Consider the following 18,035-nt stretch of genomic DNA (forward strand, 5'->3'; position numbering starts at 1 on the left):
CCAATGAAATGAACTGTCAGAAGGACTTTATAAGCTTTCAAAATGTTGTAGCACTGAAGCCATTCCATTCTAAAAGTGTTTGGGCAAAAGGAATCAGATCTATCGCTAAACCGAAACTTACTAAAAAATGTAAAAGATTTAAGTCCTAACTTGTAAAATATAGAACCTATAACAGCAGATAAAACATCGTAAACTGTTTTGTAATGTTCCTATGCAAATGAAAGGGAATAACAAATTTGGTGACACGTATTAGAGTCCATTCAGAAGACAAGAACTGCATGGTAAAGTGGGAAATGTATCAAGAATTATTAAGGGATTGGAGGATTGCTTCATAGGAGAGAATGAAAAACCTAAGAATGAACAGGAGTAGCAGATATAGAGAGCAGCCACCACTCCTGGAACTGAGATAGAGCACCCAAGAGAAAGGCCATCCCTTCGCAGGACTGAGGTCTAGACCTCTTCAGAGAGAGTATGACCTTGGCTCATGGGATAACAAAAATTCACTGAGGTGTTACATTGGTGGTACTCACTAGAAATCTAGTCTGGATTGCTGAGCTGAGGGAAGCCATCCACAGGGGCCATGCCACAACTTGGAAATCACTGCAAGCTACCCAGAAGGAGTGCCAAAGAAGTCATCCAAGGCAAGGTGCCTAGCTGGCATCTCTCATGAGACCACCTGAGGGGAGTATGCCAGGAAAAGCCATTTATGGGCCCTTCACTTGCTGCCTGTCTGCTGTGATGCCACCTGAAAGGGGTGTACTGGGGGAAGCTGCTGGGGTCGATGGGTGGGGATGTGCTCTGGTTTCTGGTTACCAGTGCTGCTGAAAAGAACCACAGATTCTGTAGGAGACCCATGAAGTGAGCACACCAGGAAGGCATTCCTCCTTCCTTCTCCAATGTCTCTCCAGCGCCCTCTGCTGACAAAGTTTAAGATTGGACCAGATGTCAAGGGAGAAATATCTGCAGAGTCCACCTACATTATTTTAGGACACTCAAAAAGGGTAGATTTGTAGCTGAGAGGCAATAAATCGGTAACTGACATAACACAATCTAGTGACAGTGCTGCAAAAGTAATTGCAGTTTTTGCCATTACTTTCAATACATCAGAAATCCACGTATAAATTGTGTAATTTGTAAGAATGATTGTAGTCTCATGTTTGTAAAAATTGAGTTGAATTACAGTGTTTCATTTTTAACTCTTTATTTTGAAGACTTATTGGACTTAAGAGCAGAGCTATAAGAATGTTAATTTCAGAGATGAAATGATAAGATAAAGAACTTACCTTGTTGAACTGGGAATGTTTCTGGGCATTCACTTATGATTTAAAATCCACTAAACATTATATATACATATAATACATATATTTATATTACATATATAATATATATTATATATATAAAATATATATATCACCAGTCTTGATTTTAAGATATGAGATGATAGGTCTATTTCTCTTTATGAAATGCTTTTAAACTTTATATACTAGAGCATAATTCTGATGGTTAGAGAACTGTTATAACATTGATTATTACAAACTGTTTATGGCAGAAAATGAAAATCAGTTCAAATATTGTCAGTGTGAAACTGACAATGAAGATATGTATGACTCAATCTTTCCTGAATACAATTCTGTATGTCTAATTTGTGAACCCCCAACATAATGTCCCAAATCTCCTCGTCCTGAGTACAAGTCTTTTGGTCATGGAACTTCCTATATTTTTGTCCAGTGAGGACAAAGCCTTGTCTGCATGACAAAGGCTGGGCTAAAGCCTGTTAGAATACAGTTCCACGTTTAAGCAAATCACGTCTGATAGAAAAACAGACCAGCAGTGAAGATGACTGGGTTACGGTTACTTAGTGTAGATGACAGTTTCTCATAGAACATACACTGCCCACTTCAGAATCACTTGACATGCTTCATAAACTGCCAATTCTTTAGCCTTTTCTGGGATGGACTTAGACACTGGACATTTTGAACATAGGAACTCAGAATCTACATTTTGAATAGGTCTTCTAGCTAATTCACACTTTTACTGATATTTGAGAGCCGGGAGTCAAGGTGATGCTTTTTCAAAAGCAGTATTGGCTAGGATCATAGTAGTGCTGGTTAGTGAAGCCCACACATGTCGTGCTGCTATCAACTCACAGGTAATCAAAGCTTTTGCATTTGTCAGGTGTAGGGGGCCAACTTTGGCTGCCTTAAGAAAAATAATTATTGGAAGCCTATGATGATATAGCAAATAACTTAAGGATCAGTGTTGGAGAGAAAGGATCCAGGGCATCTCTAAGCATATATGCAAGCAGGCACTAACTGACAAAGCTGGGTTGAGTCAGCCTTAAACTTAACTTTTTTCCTATTTTCACATTAAGATGAAGGAACCCACTAGGTGCACACTATGGAGAAGAAAATTTTTAAATAGGATGTTATCAGAAGGCAGAAGGGATTGTTACTCTAAGATTGTGATATGTTAAAGTTTTATACACATGGTAACCCTTAAAGAAACTAAGTTTTCAAAGTATTTAATTGCATTCTAAGATAAATCTTAGGATGACAATTTTAAATTTTTTCTAATTCTCAGCCTGAATATGCCAATATTTGCTTTTGGTACATTCCACCGAGCCTCAGAGAGATGGAAGAAGGACCTGAGTTCTGGGCAAAACTTAATTTGGTAAGTAATAAGTAAATGGTATTTTTCTTTTTGATGAAGTTGATTCAGTGCACATTATCTGTTGATCCTATAAATAATTCTGTGCTTGCTAGGCCCTCTTATCTAGAGAAGTGTCTTCTAGTTTGTTAAAAAGTAATGACAGGCCAAACAGTTGTAGACGTTGTTTACATTTAACAAATGAACATGGTTGACACACACTCTCAAAACAATTAGGTTGTAAGATAATTATGGAATTTGTTAGAAGTTCTGGCTCACAGTGTACTTCAGGAAGTGCCATCTGGTCATGGGACACAAGGTTAGAGTTGTGTGATGAATGACTATTTCAACTCTGCTACTGCATCTGGGCTGTTGTATCACCTTACTTGGAAAATAATGTTAAAAGTCTAAATCTGATACTTTTTGTGAGCTTGAGACCTTCTGTCTTCAACAAAGGCCCTATATCTTACACCCAAGGAGATTACATAGAAGAGAAGAGATGCTAGCAATGGGTTTCAGTTGAACATTGAACAAAATGTGCTTGGAAGTGTCTTCACACACAGCTGTTGGGGCTGATCATACAGTGTGAGGAGAGGCCCCAGGCTTCAGGGACTGCTTGTGTCTCATCTACTCCTTGCCTAGCATGGCCCTGCCAGTTATAATCCTGCCTCTAATTCAGATTTCCAAGAACTATGGAGTCTTGCAAGTAACACTATTTGATCCCACTTTCCAGATGTATGAACATAATGCATATTGAAAGTGAACCCATGGGAGTTCCACTGGGGATTATGTGGTCATGTAGAGTGCAAATTCTCAGGCTAGCACCAACAAAATCAGGCAATTCCCTACCCTCTTGAGTGAGATCAAGTCAGCACAGCTGACTTTATGACCCTGGTTAGTAAAGCTCTGACTTGCAAACCCCTCCTTACCCTCAGGGGGAAAAGGATTTTTTTTTTTTAAGCAATTTTTGTGTTCCATAGCCTTTAGAAGACAAAAAAACAAAAAACTCCCTGCTCAGATAAGTGACAAACATTTGCTGATGTCCACTAAACTATGCACTGGAAATACAAACATCAAAAGGATGTGTCTCTGCCCTTGAGAAACTCAATATTCCCAGAGACAACGAGTAGAGAGACAATAACAAGGTAGCCAAGAAGTGCCTGAATGGAGATTAACTATGCCAGTGAAAGTAGAAAGGGTATTTACCCCATTGTGTGATACTAGAGCTGAGTTTTGAACAATAAGCAGATGCCAGTCAGGGGACAATTGTAAAGTGGATTCCAGGAAGAATCACAGCATGATGACTCAGGCTCAAGAGGAGAATGTGGTTCCATGACCACAGGGGTGCAAAGAAGCAGTGATGGGAGGTGAGAAGAGTAACAGACAGAGGGAGGGTCATGGAGCCTTGTCTCCCATGGCAAAGAGCTTGGGATTTTTGCCCCAGTCTAATTAGAAGGAAGAGGGCAGAGCCTTTAAGTCATAGTCACTGATTGCCTCACTTGGCAGCATGTCCTATTTAGCTTCAGGTCATTTTCTGTTTATTCATGGTTCAAACCTCCTAACCTGTAACATAATAGATGACCAATACAGAAGTCTTCTACCTCTTATCAAACCTTATCAGGTAGCAAAGACGGGGAGAGATGGATGGTGTTAACTGTGCCCTTACCTATTTCAGGCAGTTAGCATAGACCTTGGGATTTGTCTTGTATTTTTGTCACATGCAAAATAGCAAAGTGCTTAAGAATACATATCAGATGTTAAGTAACTCAGAGAAACAGGAACTGGACAATGTGGGAATTTAGAGGAACATTTTGTCACTTCGATGGAATGTGGCTGACATTTTTTGGTAGGGTAGAGAAATAAATTACAAGTTGAGAAAGATATGGTCACCATTGTTCTCACTAAGCTAGAAATTGTTTTTTCATTAAGAAAAACAATGAAGAATGTGGTATTTGTGTTTCACTAACTCAGTACTGTTGGACTGATAGGAATAACTAGATATTCATATATTTGGGGACTTTTTACTTTTGGTTTACTTTAAAAAATTGAAATTGAGTATGGATATAATACAGAATATAATGCATTTTTCGGCCCAAGATGGTGTCTTGCTCTGTCGCCCAGGCTGGGGTGCAATGGCACGATCTCTGCTCACTGCAACCTCCACCTCCCAGGTTCAAGTGATTCCCACCTGAGTCTCCCGAGTAGCTAGGATCACAGGCATCCACCATCATGCCTAGCTGAGTTTTTGTATTTTTGTCGAGATGGGGTTTCACCATATTGGCCAGGCTTTGACTTCAGGTGATCCGCCAGCCTCGGCCTCCCAAAATGCTGGGATTACAGGCATGAGCCACCACGCCCGGCGTGTAATGCACTTTTTATCTTAATTGGGAATTGAGCAGGAATTGGGACCCCTCTCTTTTATCCCCAATATTTGCCAAAGTGGATCATACGGTAAATATCCAGTTTATTTTCTTTACTGTCCATCTTGGACTCTCCATCCCTTAATTTTGGAAATGCTTTTCTGCCATTTACAGCTATTGCCTGATCTAGTAACAACTTCATTTGTTATATAGTTGCTACTGAATAGAAAAAATGCCTGCTGCAGACAAATTATCACTAGTCCTGAGTTTCTTAATTTCCTATCATTCTCCTCCTGCAAGTCGAGGTGTCTGCATGAATTTGGCAAGGGGGAAGGGAGACATATATGTATATGTATACATATTGTTTATGTGGTTTTATGCTTACTGTAGAATGAGAATGCAAGTGTATGATTTATAACCTGTAGTGTACTTAAAGCATACTTGAAATTTATTTTAGGGTTTATCTTGAATAGAGAATCACAAATTAAGGCTTTGCCCCTCTGATGCAGACTAATGTCAGGTTGAGCTGTCAGATTTCAGGATCACTGGTGTGATAAATCTTCCATTTGGCGGCAGAAGGGGAGAGGGATTATTTGGTAATGAATCTGGAGAGTTGGAGGGTATAAGTGTACATGTGTGCTTGCAGGTATGTGCGCATACGTGAGACTATTTGAGAACACAATTTAGTCTGTGGCCTAACAATACGATGACACTGTGATACTGGATCAGAGTTCCAATGACCTCTTTTCAAGATGCCCACCATAAGATGCTCCTGTTTCTGACTCATTCATTATTGATATCTTACGTCTTCATTACTTCCCCAAGATTGTATTTGTCTCATTTTCTGGTCTCTTTGCCTCCTGCCATCTCCTTTTCCAGTTTCTTTTCTTTACTGTCAGCCCCTCTTTACCTCCATCTCTGCTTCATCATGTCACTCTTCTGGCTGGAAGTCTGACTTGCTTCCCATCCCCTAGTCCCATAGAGCAACAGGTCTCAAACCCATCCGAGTCAATGACCACTATTTATAGTAAAATACAATATTTAGGAGAATATACCCTTTACTCTTCTAAAATGAAACCAATGGAATACATGACCTCCCTATACGCAGTTTTGTAAAGGGCAACATAAGACTTTATAATACAATGTGAAAGTTTATAATAAAAATTTTATGTAAGTGCTTAAGCATGACAGTACTGGAAGACATGAGGAAGTGATAAGATTGTTGCATATACTCTTAGAAACACAGTGAATGTAGGCTATTTATGAATGCACACTATTATAAGTAGGTGATATTGGTGATGAAAACAACAGTAACAGTATGGTATTAGTGATATACTTTTCAAAAATGATGAACAACTTTTGCAAATACTCTGAAGAAATCATTTTTCCCTTGCTTTACACGGTAGAAAACTATTAAAAATGGCCACAAAATATTTGGCATTGGTACGTAAAACAGGTTCTGTGCTTGAATAATTATAATCAGGCTTCTTACCTCATGCATTTCTACTAGGACATTTGAAAGTTGTATAAAACATGGGACAGTTCAATGTCACTCAAGATAACTCTACACAGTGCAGGGCAGCTGACACCTCTGGTCTCCACCTACTAAATGCCAGTAGCAACCCCCTCAAGATCATGAAAATCCAAAGCATTTGCCCAAATTTCCTGTAATCCCCTAGGCGTGTAGTAGCATTTCCTTGAGAACCACTGTCCCACAGAATAAAATCTTAGCATGTCTTACCAATTGAATCTTGTCTCTTTGGCATCCAAAGTCCTCCATGTCTGATCCTAAGGCACTTTGCTAACTCAACCTATGTGATTTCTTATACTGAGTAAATTGGTCCAGGAGTTAGAGAAACACTGGAAACTGGGTAATGGATATCATCTTTCACTAATCAAATTGACAAATCACTGGAGTTTTCAATGTTGATTGTCTACTGTTGGTGAGCGTCAGGAGACTCCTGTAAGCTGTTCTTGGGTAAATTTTGTACCATTTTTCTGAAAAGCAACTTTATAAAACATATCAAACATATCTTTATTTTTCTTTCAGCAAATTCCTTTTCTAAAAATGTATTATTTAAAAATAGTTATAGAAATATTGGGGGAAGCTACTAAGACATTCATAGGCATTTTAAAATAGCAAATATTTCAGAAGAAACTAAATATTCTACTATAGAGAACTGGTTAAATTTTAGTACATAACTTATAAACAAATTTGTAGTGTCCAGACAAAATTGTGTTTCAAAATAATTCATATTAAAAAGGGGTTTGAAACAGCCACTGTATTATACCAATATCGAAATTTTATGCTTAAATGTACATGAGTACATATAAAATACTGTGTATGCTTTAAGGGTACATAAGAGGTGCCAAAATATTTTACAATTGTAGGTGATTTTATATTTCTCTTCAGTTTGAAAATTTTCTATAATTAGTGTATGTTTGTGAAAACAATAAAATGAGATACTTTAGTGGAGTAATTGATCCAATGAAGCCACAGATTTCCCTGAGTGCTTTATCTGGACAGAAGTTATCTAGGTTTCAACCATGTATTTCCCAAGAGCCAGAAAAATTAAGCATTAATCCCAATATGGTACATTTTTACCATTTTAAAATTATCTACACGTATTACTTGAGAAATATAGCATGTAGATTTAACATAAAATTTTTGTAAGGATGAATTTTAAAGTTTTAAATATTAAAATGTTTTAATCTTCTTGTACCATTCTTTAAGGATCATTATACAATATTCAATCGATTAGTTTGCAAACTATTTTCTCTTATGACACGTTCCTAGGTATTGTGTTCAAATGTCATCCCTTCCCATCTCTCCCTCCTTGCTAAAACACACATTCAGTTTAGAGGCATTAATAGTGGTGGTTCATAGTGATCTTCAATAGGCTTCCTAGATTTCCCTGAAAGCTTCCGGCATTGTGGTAGTTATACTTTGCTTTTTTTTGTTTTGCTTTTTTAAGATGGAGTCTCACTCTGTCGCCCAGGCTGGAGTGCAGTGACACAATCTTGGCTCACTGCAACCTCCGCCTCCTGGGTTCAACCGACTCTCCTGCCTCAGCCTCCTGAGTTGCTGGGATTACAGCTACTCACCACTACGCACAGCTAGTTTTCAATATTTTTAGTTGAGATGGTGTTTTACCCATGTTGGCCAGGCTGGTCTCCAACTCTGGACCTCACGATTCACCCAACCTTGGCCTCTCCAAAGTGCTGAGATTACAGGCGTCAGCCACCGCACCCAGCCCTATACTTTGCTTTCTAAAGTGACTTCTTGAAATAAGTTTGTATGTTTCCTTCTTCTGAAGCTGCCCGATAGTGATCAGATATTGAGAACGAGTAAGTTGAGGATAGAATGCAAAGATAAGATGGGAAATGTTAGACCCAGAGAATGTAATTGAAAATTCCACTCGTTTGTTTTGCCCCGTCATTACTTGGTACTCTGATGAAGATTTCTTCTTTTGTCAATATTTCATAAATAATTCTACATTATGCCAACAAAATTTACATTCTTAAAAGTAATTAACAAGCTGTCTTTTTGTATTCATGTATGGTTGTTTTTTCTCATTTGCTGACCTGCAGATTTGTGACGTGACTAATGTTATTTATAACAGGCTCCTTTCTCAATAGTAGAGGGGAAATAAATCTTAAAAATCTACTTGATGGGTTTTATTGTTTGGTGATAAAACTTGATGATATCCCAGATATCTTAAGAATTTAAGTATTCTCCCTGGCAGGTTTCTGATTAACGGCACTTGAAGATGAGACTGCATAATCTGGGTAGGGTGATGTGGAAACGTCACTGTGGAAACCTCACAGTGAAGACATCCACACAGGCTGCTGCTTTGGATTTTAAGGGAGGGTTTTAGCATCTCTTTCCTTGCCCCATTTATTTTCTGAATGTGTTTTTGCGTGTCTAGTATCTGGACATATTTCTAGCCACTCCAACAGCAGTTCTGTATATAATGTCTTCTGATCTTTTAGGGACTCAGATATGCTTACACACGTGCACAAGTTCACAATTGAAGGCTTGTGTATTTTTCAGAATTCTGATTTTCTTTTGTCATTGTCTTTGACATTAGTATATTCAATCACTCAATTTTGGATTGTGAACTAAAAGCACCTGGGTCTTCAAAGGTGCAGCGCTTTAAAAAATGTTCAAAGATTAGATTCTTTTTTAAACTTTATGCTACAGAATTTATAGTATATCCTTCAAAAAATCCTGTTTCCTATCACTTTCAAGCTGTAGTTTAAAATTTATGTTTAAAGAGTCTAATATCAAAGTGCCTTTTAAAGAAAATAGTTCTAAATATGACTTAAGAGGCTCCCCTTATTTGGATAGTGGCTGGGATGTAGATTTCAAGAATGCTTAGCTAATGAATATTCTGTGTTTTGTAGACATATGCTCTTTCCCCTGAACTATTAAAAGCTAATATTAAATGTTATTTTAAGTATTCTGTCAGGTAGAGATATTATGTACAATTTGTCATGCATTCTAATGGTAATCAGTTTTGTTCTTATGCCTTTCTGCAACTAAGGGTCAAGAAGCCACTTAGGTACTTCTGATATAATTATGGCCAGCTTCAGCTGATTGCTGAAGCTGGAGTGTCCCTTCAGCTGGAGGGCAGGGAATATTCAGTGCTTTTCTTGCTTTTATGCTCATCTCTTTTCCAGTTGTTAATTGTTGTCTTTCTAAATATACTCCACTGGATTTATACAATTTCAACCAACAAAAAGTACCAATAAAATTCTTGTTGTATGTGCATGTTTGAGGGGAAGTTCATGAGTTTTCCTTTGTGTTTAATAGCATGTTTCAATGAATTTATTACTTTACTTATTTGCTAATATGTTGTTTTGTGGTCTTTAAACATTTTCATAGATAAGTGTTTTATGGCTAGTAACTTGAACTCTCCAGGAAAGCCAGATAAGTACAGATGTCCTCATTATAAATTTCTTTCTTTCCTTGAGTTTAACAGCCTCCCTTCTCTTATTTCTGTTGGACTGTTCCAATCTGTTGTGGCATACATTGAGTTTGGCCTATCTCTTGAAAATTAAAATAGAGAAGAATGAAGCTGGCATTTACTGCAGACTGAGGCTGACCTCAGAGGCCTAAGGCCAGGATGAGACCAGTTATCAGAGGAATTTTCATGGGAGTGGCCACCCACAGCTCACAACAGTAAACACTTGTTCACTTGTGACCGACTGATCCACTGGGCACCTTTGATGACAGTCATAGGAAATGAGGCCAAGGAACAGCTAAAGCTGCATTTCACGAACATCTTTTTGTACATCAGGTCTATTGTTCTATAGACACACATATGAGGCAAAAGTATACTATTCTCTGTACTGGAGTGCCACTGGCTTTCTGTGTAACATTTGCACATGAGCCAAGTTTATCACTTAAGTCTGTTTCTTTAATGTCTGTTCATGTAAGGTCTAAGTGAAATAATTCTGAATTTCCAAATATATCAGGGTGAACATCAGGGAAAGGCAGAAGCTTAATTAATGCTTATGGACCACTTATCGCTGTGTATCTATGATTTTATTTGATTTACTCAGTCGAGTTGCAAACCCAAATACATATAGAAGCTAGACAAGTGGCATAAATGAGAGGAGCTCGAGCATAACACAGGAGGGAGTGATGGGGACTGTGATACACTGAAGTATATTGGCCCCAGCTAAAGGGAACAACCTCTACTCAGCTCCTAATCATGACTGCCATGCAGGAATGCAGGTCGGAGTTGCCAAGTCTTATTTTTAAGAGAAGCTAGATAATGTACAGATGCTTACATGAACTCTGTTTTTAATGTTTTCAATATTGGCAAATAATTTAGAAACGTGTGATACACATTTGTCAGTGGGATCTGGTCTTCAGGCTTTTAAGCTTGCAATTCCTACCTAAATTCATCAGTCCTTGATTACCTGTGTGTGTCACTGGAAGCTCCTTGAGAGTTTGTCTCATCTTTGGCTCCTCCATGGCAACAATTCTGGGGTTGGCCCACTATCGACTTTGAGGGATGCTTGAGCTCTGTCATCTACCGAAAAACTGTCTCACGCTGTCAGACTGTCAAGTGAGTGTTTTAAGGACTGTAACCTTGTGGCAAATGTGGCAACACAATTTAGACATATGGGTGTGGGTGCGTTTTGGTCTTGTGTTTTCTCCTTTCCGGATTCCAAGAATTAGACAGGGCCTCTGGGCTTTCATGCCTCTCCTGAGGTTTGTGTGTTCTGAAGATGTCCAGCTTCCTAGATGTTCTAGTAACCTAAGCTGGCCCGTGATGAGACCATAGAGGCAACAAAGAGGCAGGCACAGGAGGAAGCAGGAGAAATTTCCCTCAAGCCAGAGGAGGGTACAGGAGACAATTTCTACAGATAGGTTACACAAAGCAGGGAAGCTGAGGATGATTCCTAAGGAGTTATCGGCGGGGGGGGGGGGGGGTGGTGTGCGCACATGTGTTCCAGACATTGGAACTTCTGCCCATATCCTAACAGATAAGGATACAGCACTGTCAGTGTACCAAGACATGTTGGGTCAGGTCATAAATATTTCACTGGTCACTGGATGGACCAATGACCTAAACATGAGCACTGAATAAGATCCTCATTACCTCTATAGAATCCTTTGGGGCTGTGGGAGCTGTAATAACGACTGAGCGACTTTCAGCAGCCTTGCCTAGGATGGTGGCTTGCAGTTGGATTTAATTTTATTTAGAGAAAATATAGTACTGTGACATTTCTTGCACACTTGAGTTTATGGAGCAAAATCCATACCCACAACATAACCATTAAGGAAATTGCTCTGGACTTGATGCAGTATTTGTTGTTGCAAAAATAAAGAATGGACCCCTGGGCTGAAAGCAAAAGACTTTTTTCCATGTTCTCTTTGAAGTCCTTTGCCAGTGCCCAGCCTGCCCCCTGGTGGCACTTTTGCTCACGTTTTTGGTCATAGCTGGAAAATGACACACTAAATGCTGAGTGAACAACTGTGAAATGTTACAGAATTACAGCATCACAGGTGCCAAGGGTATCCGATTCTGCCAGACCAAGAAAGACTCAAGTCAGAAATTCTCAGAGGATCAAATTGTTCCTTCTCTTCACTTCAGATATGTTTCTTTCTTCCACTTTATCTCAGAGGAAGTCACATCCTTTGTCTCCAAAGCAAACTTTTCCACGTTTGCCTTTGAGGCTTCTTCATGCCTCAGAGGTCACTGCACCTGCAGTCTCGCCATTCTCTTCCTTCTCCCCCCCTCCCCCGCTTCCTGTCCTTTCTTCTCTCCCTCTCCCCTTCTCAAAATTTCATTCTTATTTCCTCCGATATCTTGTTCCCCCCTCAATTGATAAACATGTACAGGCTTCAACGAAAGAAATGACAATTTTTCCTTAATATTGTTTTCCCCTCAAGCTACTTCACACTGTCTCTTTCCTCATCCCTTTGGACCAAACTCCTGAAAAATAAGAATCTTCAAATGGCTTGCCCTCTGTAACAAGTCATAATTTATAAAACCATTCCCATAATTTGGGGTATTTAGGTTTCCAGGATTTTGCCACTGTAAACAATAACAGATGAACATCTTTTTTCGCTCACATCTACTTTTGCTATTTCCAGGAGATAAAATTCTCAAAATGTAATTGCTGACTATGAAAACACTCATGCGACTTTGAGCCTGATTAGTTTGTATTACTATTTTTTAAGAAGTCTGCATACATTTACAATGCCAGCAGTAAGGAATGCGCACACCAGGTTCAATCTAACTCTGACAACATTGGGTGTTGTAGGGATAAGGTGAGTATGGGGAGTTAGAGAGATACGATTTTTTACCTTTCTAAAGTTTTATTTTACACATATATGTATTTATTAATTGTTGGTAGGCTGAACAATTTCTCATGATTATCAGTGTATCCATTTTCATATTTTAAGTATTTATATTTGAGATCTGATGTTTTCCTTTGTAAATTTGAATAAGGGTAACATGGTTTGGGTTTTAAAGCTGTCTTTGTAACATGGAAAGCAAATATTGCCTTCAGTATAATGTCCTTTGTATTTAGTCTTGCCGTTTTTTCATTGTACAGAAGTTTTAAATTTTTTATGTATTCAAATCTGTCAATCTTTTCCTGCATAATTTATTCCACTGCTTCAAAGCTGAAGTTACTGTTTTCTCACAAATCTGATATTCTAATTCTATCTCCTGCTGGCTTTACTGTCATTCAATTTTTTGTATTTAACTCCTTAATCCATGTAGGGGTTATTTTAGTGCACCATGCAAAGTATGAATCTAACCTGATCATTTCCTCAAAGTATTATCCAGTTTTTCTAATTAATTCCTCCTAACACTTTATTTTGGGGGTACTTATGTGTTACAATTTTAAACACTATTTCAGTTTTCCAATCTGTTCTATTGATCTGCGTCTCTTTTTGTGCCAAGAACTAAAGGATTTAAAATAGTTTTCCTTTACAATAGTTCTCAAATCTGCTAAAACTCTATCCTCCTGGATTCCTTTGTAAAATGGCATTCTTTAATAATTTTTAGTTTTTATATATTTTAGAACGCTTTAAGTTAAAAATGGCATCTTTTAAATATTCTTATTGAAGATTAAATCACCGATTCTGGAGTTAAGTAAATAATGCCTCTGCCGCTCAGTGGCTGCGTGACCATGAACAAGTTACTGAAACTTGCTTTCCTTTTATTTTTCCATCAATAACATGAGGATGTTAAAAACTACCTACCTCACAGAACTGTGATGGGGATTGACTGGTATAATGCTTAAATACTGTAAAGTGCTTAGCATTGTGCCTGGCACAGAGTAAATGCTTGATAAATATTAGCTTTCATTATTATTCATCCTGTTACCTCACATTTGAAGGACTATATGAGCCCAAGATATCTTCTCCATGCCTTTTTGTTTGCTCAACAAAATACCTTAACACTATCACAATAGAATCCCTAAAGTCCAACTCTCAATATGTCAACTTTCATGTTTCCCCTTGTCCCATAGGAAAGAGTCTATAATCATTCAGGGACTACAGTGATCTCATTTACTCAACCTTCTTACCTTGTCCTCTGCTAATCCTGTTTACGTCCCCTGTGGTCTAGCCGACTGAGCCACCTGGCTCCTGTCTTTACTTGGAAAGCCAGCCTATCACTGTCATTAAAAACACACTGGCTTGGCAGTCAGAAAAACCCGGATGCGAGTTCTGGCTTCATCACTTCTTCGTGATGTGCCTTTTGGCAAAGTATTTTACTGCTCCATGCCTGTTTCCTCATGCAAAACAACAAACAACAACAACAAAAAATCACAGTAATATGTTGTAGATTTTCAGGGACTAAATAGGATAGTACATGTTAACCACTTTATATAGTGCTAAGTAGGACAGGCTACATAATCTGCAGAGCCTGGTGTAAAGTAAAAATGTGGGGTTCCTTTTCCAGAAACTACTAAAAATTTCAAGATGGCAACAGTACAGCATTACCACCAAGCATGAGGCCTTTGTCTGCTCAGGAGCTTGTGACTGTGCTGGTTGCACATCTTGAAGAATCCCTGGTGCTCAGGGTTAATGAGAGTGAATTGAGCATTGCCACCACCTCCTTGTATTTTCTCTCTGCTTTCTTTGTCCCTGGTGTCTTGTGCCTATATTCTACCACCTCTTCATTCTTGGTGCCCCATGTTCAATTTCCTTCCTGGAGGCCCCAGATATATACTTGTCTCCTCCTCTGAATGGGGAATGATGTAATCGTTTGTAAGCCATTTATAGCTTTTAACCAATGTCATCTAACCAATAGTCAGTTTTTATGTCTGACTCCAATTTAAAATTAGAAGGTCAGCCTCTCAGCTTTCCCAAGAACTTATTTCCTGGCACCTGAGCATGAGTACCCTTTTCAGATACTTTTATGACATTTTCTTCCCCTGTCTCGGCAGTTACAATAGGAAACCAATATTGTGGGGGGTGGGGGGCGTTGGAAAAGATTATGTCAAGCTAGAGGCGAGAGACAGTGAGAAATGACGCAATGCATAGGGGAAAATAGCTGATGAATGTTAGCACAGGGATGATGCATTACGATTTCCCTATGATACAGTAGATTGCAGGGGAGATGAAGGTGGGGACAATGTGTCACACTAGGGTCATATTTGAGTTTCAACCTTCCCAAGCCTGGCTACTACAAAAACTCATGCAAAATAAAAATGTAGGGCTCCTTGTTCCAAAATTACCCAGAGTCTTAAGATGCTGACAGCTGAGCATTAAACCAAGCATACCCTTCTGAGGGCAGGGCCTTGTTCAGCTGCACAGGTTGCACACCCATGAAGCAAGCCCTGGTACTGAATGTTAAATAATGGGGTTGATTGTTCTTGTATGTTTTCACGATGTTGCTATCACATAGTAGGATGCATAATATTTTGCTGAATCAATAAAGGCATGAACTTGATTTGGACAACTTATATGCTTATCGTGGCTTCCTGAAGACATTGTGGTTCTTTGTCCATTATCCCACTTATAGTTTTACAGAATATGACCACTCATCCTGAAAGTGTGATTGAGTTGGTCTGCAGTAAAAACCTAGGATCATCTTTTTATCTGGCTTTTGATGTGCAGGAAGAGCTGAGAGCCACCACTTCTGATGAGTGATCTGTGTGGGGAATTCTCAGGATAAGGACAGCTTAATAAGGAAGACATGTTAGGGGAGATGAACATTTTGATGGCTCTCCTAACATTGCCTTCGAGGGAACTACCCTCCTCTGTCTTGCGTAAATCTAGCAGAGTTAGGGTTGTAAATTGATATCTAGTTTTGGTTCTGCTGGCCAAATCAGTTCAGAATGAAAAAAGAAAAAAAGTCAATTTACTGTTGTGACTACAAGATGGCTAAACCTCCATTGTCAGACTTTTCCTACAATCTGTCCTTGGATTATGCTTTATGAAAGTGTCCCCACCTTACAGGATGTTCTAGAAATGGTAGTGCCTCACTGTTTTAAGGATAGGAATAATTCAAATTCTGGCAGTACCACAGCAGAGCTTGCTTTAATCATTGTAGTATCACCTGCCTAATTCCGAATGGAGATTGTCAGTACAACCTGGGGTGAGCTGACACACTGAAGTGTACTGAGGTAGACTAGAATGCTGTGGCAGTTTAGTTTGGTACTAATCACATCTATCATGTGAGTTAACAAGTGTAAGATGATCAGAGAGAATTCTCATGGGAACTTGCTTATTCATTAAACAATATATTTATTGAGCATCTATTGTGTTCCACTGTTCTTGATGCTTGGTACATATCCTTCGAGTGATTTCTCTAAATGCTTAGTAAGGGGCTTAGAAAAATTATAAAGAAGGACCGAGTAGTATGAAAGATAGTCGGAAAGATAAAATGTAACTACACTTGGCTCAATTTTTCCATAAAATTGGAAGTAAACTGAAAATCAAACAGCTTTAATGCACAGGTCCTGTAGTTTTACTTTTCTTATGAGTTATATTTTTTATATTTTAAGTATAATCTTACAAATTTTGCAGGGTTTCTCAGTCTACACACCGATCATGTCTTAGAAATTAGTTTATACTGTGTATCTTCTTACAATGAGTAGGGAAAGTGACTCAGATCTAAAAATATGTTCTTATAACTATTAAGATAAATGAGGACATGAAGAAAAAAATTTTGAAAAACTTAAATCAGGCAATTTTTATTTTGTTTTGTATGAAGTTTAAATATAAAATCACTTCGGTAATGTTAATATATTTAATAAACATAAGTAAATATGCATTTGAATTTTTATGAATGTTAAAAACTTTCTATGCTATTTTTACCAAATTATGGAATATTTTAAATCCTGTATCCTCATTTAGAGATTTGATGTTAGTTTAATAGGAATATTCTATAGTTTTTTATTCTTTGTTAAGAAAAAAAGTCAATGGAAAGTTTTTTTCCTTTGTATTATCAAGAGGATTTATAGTCATTTTTCAAATATAGATAACCAAGTTATATCATTTAAAGGTGATATTTTCTGATATATTCACATTTCTTCATTTAGAATTTTCTGGTCAAAAGCTGACTGAAGATTATGTATATCTATGTATCTATAGATGGAGACAGATATATAAAGATGTGGTCTTTAAGACTAACAATGCTTAGACCTAAGGATTTTTCAACTTTCCAATGTGAGAAACTTGCAATTTTGATGTAATGTACGGTATTCAATAAAGTCTATGAGATCTGCAACACTATTATAAAGTAGGCTTCCTGTTAGATGATTTTGCCCAACTATAGTCTAAGTGCCTGAGTATATTTAAGGTAGATTGGGCTAAGTTGTGATATTTGGTAGGTTAGGTATAATAAAATACAGTTTTGACTTACCATATATATTTTTTTTTCCTGAGACGGAGTCTCGCTGTCGCCCAGGCTGGAGTGCAGTGGTACAATCTTGGCTCCGCCTCCCAGGTTCACGCCATTCTCCTGCCTCAGCCTCTTGAGTAGCTGGGACTACAGGCGCTGGCCACTACACCCAGTTTTTTTTTTTTTTTTGTATTTTTAATAGTGACAGGGTTTCACTGTGTTAGCTAGGATGGTCTCCATCTCCTGACCTTGTGATCCACCCGCCTCGGCCTCCCAAAGTGCTGGGATTACAGGTGTGAGCCACCGCACCTGGCCAATACTTTCAATTTATGATGGAATCATGGGTATGTAAACCCATTGTAAGTTGAGTATGTATATGTATAAATACACATACATACATGTGTAATTTGTATGTACCTTTATACAGTTTTACTTTTAATTGACATGATTGTACCTATTTATGGTCCTATAGAGTTTTAATTGTCTACCTAAAAGGAAATCAGTATATGGAAGAGAAAACTGCACTCCTATGTTTGTTGTAGCACTGTTTACAATAGCTAAGATTTGAAAGCAACCTAAGTGTCCATCTGCAGATGAAGTACAGTACATATACACAATGAAGTCTTATTCAGCCATAGAAAAGAATGAGATCCAGTCATTTGAAACATGGATGGAACTGGAGATTGTAATGTTAAGTGAAATA

The 18,035-nt window shown here is 38.1% G+C and overlaps 1 protein-coding gene across 1 annotated transcript in view; it reads left to right on the plus strand.

The window, feature by feature from the left end:
• The window catches only part of GADL1 (glutamate decarboxylase like 1), a 166,015-nt gene that overhangs the window by 112,387 nt on the left and 35,593 nt on the right, over positions 1 to 18,035 (plus strand). The window contains exon 14 of the mRNA XM_015132407.3: positions 2,581 to 2,670. Coding sequence (XP_014987893.1) covers positions 2,581 to 2,670 — 90 coding nt within the window. The remainder of the gene's footprint in view (positions 1 to 2,580; positions 2,671 to 18,035) is intronic.

Source organism: Macaca mulatta, chromosome 2, assembly GCF_049350105.2.
Source record: "Macaca mulatta isolate MMU2019108-1 chromosome 2, T2T-MMU8v2.0, whole genome shotgun sequence".
NCBI lineage: Eukaryota > Metazoa > Chordata > Mammalia > Primates > Cercopithecidae > Macaca > Macaca mulatta.